A 6,955-nucleotide genomic window follows, 5' to 3' on the forward strand; every position below is an offset into this window, starting at 1 on the left:
GGATCTGAGCCTAGTACTGCTGCTAACGTTGAGCTGGTCGAACTATGTTTCATCGTAATGGCTCCCGTTGTTAAGAGAGGGAATACCCGCCGAATTCATACGGCACAAGCTGAACAATCAAACGCTTGCCTTAAACCTTTAAGCACCGTCAAAGAATCTGTTAGTTCCTTGCACCTACCTTGGCAGCATACCCATGCCTATGTTCATGCCCATACCCATGTCCATTGTACCTTCATCTCCATCAGCTGGCAGCTGCCAAGAGGTTTATGCGAACAATACTAACACTGTGCTGCCCTCGGGCGTTTGCCGTCACTGTCTCTATGACCATGACTTCTCCAATTTCTGCTGACCATCACTGCGCTTCACTAGACACTTTGTGAGGGTTAGAAAACGCTTCTCCGAGCTGGAAGCGATTAACGAATTGTTGTGGGATTCTGTGTGGGCCGTGCATGCCTTGTCTACGTTGCGTCTCACGAGCATTAAGGTATCAACAGAGTGGTGAAACACTAACTGACGACAAAAAAGGAGTTGGCTGTGAAATAGCCAAGCCACCGCAAGCGGCAGGGCCAGCGGGCGTCATCATGCCACACGGGCTGTCCAGCGTTACTAGGTCGGCTAAGGTGCACGGAGGTGGGTGATTCGATACTAACTTAACGTTAACTTGTGGTTAATGCTAATAACGTACTCATTAATGACTATGAATTGAGGATATCTAGTGTGCTGCTAATAGATGATTGGGTATTCGAGTCCTGGGCTTTTATTATTTTTACTAACTTTGTGAATGATGACCTACATATTCGTGTGAGAATACAGAAGGACAACATTGCTATAGATGTGTATGCTGTTACCGAACTTACATTAACCCTTTAATTAGCTATCCGAATAATTTCCATAACCGTTTTTTCAACCTGCCATAGTTGGGGCGCCCTATACGAAGCGCTAGTGTTAGCGAGAATAAGAAGCTTGTTTGCTTAGCGAATAGGAAATGGAGCCTATAAGTAGATGCTGACTGCTATGAAACAGGATGCTTCTAGTTGTAGCCCAATTCGACGAAGTTCGGGAGCTCTTTTTTAGAGTAGTATTTTCCAAACGTGTATCAAGCGTTCATCTGAGTACACCCAGGTCGTCGCAATTAATGCCACGGCAATAATCCGCTCAATACGTAGGAGAAATCCAACTTCGTACTTTAGGAAGACTCGATTCATCTTACATATTTCACAGTTCTTCTAAGAGATGATCAGTGAGTTTAATTTTCGCTGCTATAGAATAGAAAATCGAGAAATTGAAATGGAACATCGGTTATTCGAACAGAAATATAACACTGCAAGGGTACAGAAAGATGGGACAAAAATGAATAGCAATAAGAATCATTATAATTGTCGTATTAAGATAGAGAAAGCAAAAACCGTACCGTGAAAATAAAACACGCGTCACAAACACCAGATCGCTTTTTTCAAAAGCAGTTTTCATGCAAACTTTCCATGTATTGTAACAAGTTGAGACATTTTCGTATCTTTCTTTGATCATTCCATTTATTATTCTTACGATATTTTAACTCTAGTGCAGCAACTATGAATACAAACTTCACTGATATATATATACGATGAAAGTTTTCGTGAAACGAAGCAATTGATTGTGCCGCAAAAACGTCCTGCCTAAACTAAGCTTTCCTGTCCAAGCTAGATCTCTTGTACAACCCTTCATTTATTTACGTCATGTCGTTATCCTTCTGCTATTCGAATGCATTGCAAGAGAACTGATTGCTTAGGCGTACTTTGCATCTCCTGAAGTAATGAAGGCTTGTACTGGCGAGGGCGCCCGTGCGTATGCAGAAGCGTCTGCTTTAGAAGTCGACAGCCGATACATAATACATGCAAACAGAGTTTCTGTTGGTGTTGTACAAATTCCAGGGGTCGTGTTATAAAACTGTGATAAAAAACTTCAGCGGCAGGTATAGCAAAAACTATGTCATGTGAAAATCAAATGTCACATAGCCAAAGCTGGAAATGGCTTCGACAATATCCTAATCTCGTAATATCTGAGCGGCCGCTGATTCAGCCTGCCGCCATCTTAAGAGCATTAGATGTCAGTGTGCGGCTAATTTTTTTCATTTTGTAACTAGCGCAGCAAACAGAACCTGCAGTTACTTGTTGACGCGTTATCATATCTACATGCTGGTTCATTCTTATTTTCAGTATCTATTTTATGCTGCGTTAAACGAACACTGTTGTATAAGACGAAAATCATCACCGAGTTTTCAGATAACGTGCCTGTTTCGACTAGCTTAAATTGATTTATTTATTAATCCAATTGTTACTCTTGTTCTTGCTTTCCATTGCTGCCTGTCGTATTCTTCTCGTGTGCTTTTTTTGGCTTTTAGCACCACCGGATGTGATGCATGACACAACGGAAGCTCCTGCGGGTCCACTGCCTTCAAAGAGCACCGCAGGCGACCTAAATGGCTCATCGTTACCGGCAGCTTCGTCAGCCGGGGGTTCTCAGGGCGGCGCATCGAAGCGACGCGTTGAACAGCTCCAAGAGATGGTCCTAGAACGGGAGCTGAGACGGATCGAACTCGAGGAGAAGAAGCTCATCGTCGAAACTGAAAAGCTCGAATTGGAGAAGGAGAACCTTGAACTCGAACGCCAGAAGCTGCAGCTCGAAATCGGCAAACTGCAAGCCAACATTCGCTATTCTCATCCAACGAGCCTCTACTAGGAACGGTGCAAGTGGTGAAAAGCTCGTTCAATACACAGACAAAACAGCAATAGCAAGACGACGATGACAGCGGACAGAAACAACAATATTTAGTGCTTATGGCTTGTAGTATTTTGTGTATAAGTTAAAAAGGAATAAGGGAATTATAAAGAGGTTTAGAAAGCAAAAGTGGGGGGGATCATCGTTAAACGTTTGCTCGGACGGTGCCTGTTTGTAGGCGTTCTATTTTTTTGATGGTTTTCGTGTTTCTTATACAAGTAAAATGCACTTACGCTGCCGTTAAGTTGTGGGGATATGTATTAGAATTGTCGTATCCGATCCGTGCTCTGAAAGGAGATATTATTGTTTCCTTTATTGTGCTTGGGATTTGAAAACTTCTCAAAATCCTCTTTCTATAGTATATATGCACACTCACTGACTAACTGAAAATGTTAGCTGTTTTTAAAATTTCTTTCTATTGCCATACTAGAAAAACGCAAAAATGGGCAGCAGGCACACGCACTCACAAACACTCTCACTAAAAAATAAAATAGTAGTGAAATACACAGAAAGAGACGAACAGAACATAGTCACTTTAGCTTTTCGCCACTTGCAAAGAGAAACTGTATATCACAGTGCAACAACAGTGCTCGTAGAACAGCGACAGTCAGTTACTACATTTTAGGATTATCAAGAGCTCGTCCATGCTGATCGGAAATCATGCGCGAAGGGTCGATTGTCAGTGTATGCATTTCTACACGGGTCAGCTAGCGGCCATTCTTGCTACGCAACATTATCAACAGGCCTGCAGAATAATAGGTGGAACAGAATGATAACCATCGGAAGTTCTTTACAGCCTGGTTTTGTAGCTCAGTTGTTTTCTTGACTCTCCCACCAAATACTAAACGAGGCCGAGGCCGAGGCCGCAACGCCAAAAAGGACCTGTTTGGCATTATAGAGCCAATTGGGTATGCTCTTCAGTGGACTATGATGGACCGTGAGCATGCAGGAAAATCAAAGAGAAGATAGGTTCAATCGTTGCAACTGGCTAAGTGGATATTAACTGCTGTTAACGAATAACAGCTGGCTTGAACGCAAAATGTGTGAGGTAAAAAGAAGGAAGAGTGACAAAAGGAGGAGGAGGCTGAGGCAAAGACTCTCTAGATCATAGTTTAAATTGTCGTTTGTTTGATTGATTGATTGATTGATTGAGTGACTGACTCCTCGATTGATTAAACGACCAATTGTTTGAAGGGCGTGTGTTCGACCCTAGATAACTCACTTGATGCCGACAACGTTGCGGAGCTTACTTTGCACACACATGAACACGTGTGGCCAAAAGGACGAACTGGCAGGCGACACAAAGGACATTAGAAGGTGCCTTTTAGTCAACATAGAAACCAGTTAGCGCCTAAATAACTGTGTATCGCTCCTGCAGCACGAAGGTACAATGTAAGGCTCGTTAATGACGCCATCTACCGAGTCCTTAATCGGAAAGATGTCCTCTTTTAGACTATCGCATTTCTCTGACGAAATATTGAAAGGAGAAAAAGAGCATAGCGATAATGCATTATCTTTACGTCGTCGTGTTTGTGTGCTCTATAAATTGATGGCGTTAGCTGATTTGACACAAGAAGCATAAGTTTGAAAGGGCGCTCGGTTGTGAGCTTCGTTACTTTGCGATGCTCGCTTGCTTCCTCAGACTGAGCAACAAGAGGCAGCAACTATTGATATCACGATAGAAATTCAAGCAATCTTGATAAAAACTGATTTCAAATTGCCCCGCGTGTGGACATGCAGGTTAAAAACAAAGTATGTTTGGTTACGTGTTAAATAGGGCTTTTGCGTCAAACTCGTATCTTTGAATCGGTGACTTCGTCATGTATAATTAAATATACAAATACATTCAGGATCATACATACATGAAAGAGTGGTATATTTTTAGTATAATTCTCAACTACGAAATTAATAGTTACAGAAAAAAAGTACAATTTGATCAGGATACGCGTCTAATATTGCCATTAGGGAAGAGAACGTTCCGAGTTCTATATAGTCGCCCACATAAGACGTCGTTTTTGTCTTGTATTATGGCTAGCAAAGAATTCCGGATCATCAAAGATGGCTGACGAGTACGTTTTTCAATGCCAACTGATTACGATAGAGCTTTAAGCCAAACGTTTCAACTTGGCTTCATCTGTGCCTGATATTCTGAAGCGAAAAAGGGTTGAATATGAAGAAGGATATTAACATTCAGCACGTTCGACTACATCCTTCTGCTCTACTCAGTAAGCGAGATAAAAGCACGTAAAAAACCGTTATGATTGTTTTCATTTCGGTTTTGTCCTACCAGAAAGGGTCCTGCCGAGTAACTTATACTATATTGATGTAACCTTTGTTTAGTCAAGCTACTAGTGGAAATAATGCGTGCAATTCTGTTTCCTTATGCTTCTGTTTCATCTTAGATTTATGAACGGCTTGGTTGCCGTAGACTATCACATTGAGACGAAAATGTGGATCGGCCCGTACAGCTATAGAAGTTCTAGTTAGAGTTTCTTACACGGGAAAACGGCTGCAATAGTCACTGCCAGTGGTTGAAGTGGTAACATGATTTTATATAGGAAAGGAAATTGTAGACATGTAGAGTTTATATAAATAGAGAGCTGACATAAATAATGTAGGTCATACGAGCGAAGATAGTACATGAACGAGTGGTGAATATAACAAGTGATATTATGTGTTCATGCTGTGTTTGGCCGGAAATTGAAATAAGTTTCGAAAGATGTGCGTAAAGTTTTGTGCGTTAAGTTTGCAAGTGATGTTGACAAAGATATTGGACTTTGATTGGCGGCGAGCATCTTGGCGTCGACATTTTCGGCTTCAGTGCTGCGTGTAAGTTCTTTTATTATCAAGTAGTACATATTTGTTTAAACTAGCCGAATACACGGATTTGTTCGCATGCTCTTCATACAGACACTCCTACATAATAACATATACGTACCTATATATACGTACATGAGCGTACATTTCATCGGGTTATTTCCGACGCAAAAATTAAACATGGCCCTTAATACAGAGAGGGGCTCCACGTGGTCTTGTCTGATATACAGCATCGCTTATCGGCCATTGTACTACTGTATGGTTATCAATTACAAACATTGTTATCATAACTGCAAGCTAGATTAGCGAGTACAAATTGTTTACTTACTTTCGCTTCGTCGATCTCACATGCTGGCAAAATAAGGTTGAGCCAGTATTCGAATTTCACACTGCCCAGTTGTATGTCGGCATAGTCACGGATACTGTATATGCGCCGTAAACAACGACAAGTCCAATGAAGCAAAATGACTAGAAAGCACGTGATAAAATCACAATCAACGCTGCGAAAATTCCAGTCATTGGAAAAATCATCAATCATACAAACCGACATATTTAGCTGGTTTAGTTTGGCTGGACAGACGATCTGCTCGTACGGTCGTAGGCGCCGCCAGTGGTCACAATCTCCTGGCCGTAGAGACAACTTGAAATTTACATAGCAGATAGCAACAAAGTATCGAGCAGGATAGGTGTTGAAATCACTCAGGTGTTATTAGTTGTACAAATAATCGCAGGGTCTGAACGAACCTATTATCATCCGTCAGTCTGTAATACGTCACTGTTCTAACGGAACTCTATCCGATAAAGTTCAACTTACCCAAAACATTCCATGTTAATATTAGTAGGACGGATATCAGTCGTAGTAGAAGCTGATCGGCCTCGACAAGGCGTTCAGGAAGTATCAATGCACTGCTATACGTTCATCGTGCGAGAAACACGGGTCATCCGATCGAAAAGTTAAATAGGACGCATACAGGACGATCATTATATTAAATTTAATTTACTGATGAGTTTTCTCACCAGTAGAGTTCGTGGCGAAATAATGAATGCAAGGTAACAAATGTAGCTAATTTTGTACCGTCGTGTCCCGTTAGATCTAATTAATTCATACCCTCCTCGTATCCACTATGTTACAGTATAAATAAATACAGAACCGAAATAACGATTGTGTTTTTACTATAGAGAAGTGTGGCTTTTTGCTAACTGAGCTGAGCCAATGCTTACCCATTAACGGTATAAAATATAGGCCAGCAAGAGAAGCTGACACCCTGTCAGAGTGGGTTTTTGCGACTACGAATATCGATTTTCAAATAAAAATAATGGAAATCACTTTACTCGGTATCGGTATAAAAACTCACTCATTAAAAATTTAAAACAAGTCAAA

General features: G+C 41.2%; 1 protein-coding gene across 3 annotated transcripts in view; it reads left to right on the plus strand.

Annotated features, from left to right (window-relative positions):
* The window catches only part of LOC111261604 (uncharacterized), a 9,525-nt gene extending 2,792 nt beyond the window's left edge, over positions 1–6,733 (plus strand). Inside the window, exons 2-3 of one of the 3 annotated variants that reach the window (XM_086968774.1) lie at positions 370–630; positions 2,381–6,733. In XM_086968774.1, the coding sequence (XP_086824900.1) occupies positions 450–630; positions 2,381–2,718 (519 nt within the window). In that variant the 5' untranslated portion in view covers positions 370–449 and the 3' untranslated portion in view covers positions 2,719–6,733. Of the gene's footprint in view, positions 1–6; positions 631–2,380 lie in introns of those variants that run through there. The other 2 variants (XM_022835210.1, XM_022835209.2) reach the window with 2 other exon arrangements.
* The last annotated feature ends 222 nt before the right edge of the window (positions 6,734–6,955 follow it).

The sequence above is a fragment of the Varroa jacobsoni genome, unplaced genomic scaffold (genome assembly GCF_002532875.2).
Source record: "Varroa jacobsoni isolate VJ856 unplaced genomic scaffold, vjacob_1.0 scaffold_573, whole genome shotgun sequence".
Taxonomy (NCBI): domain Eukaryota; kingdom Metazoa; phylum Arthropoda; class Arachnida; order Mesostigmata; family Varroidae; genus Varroa; species Varroa jacobsoni.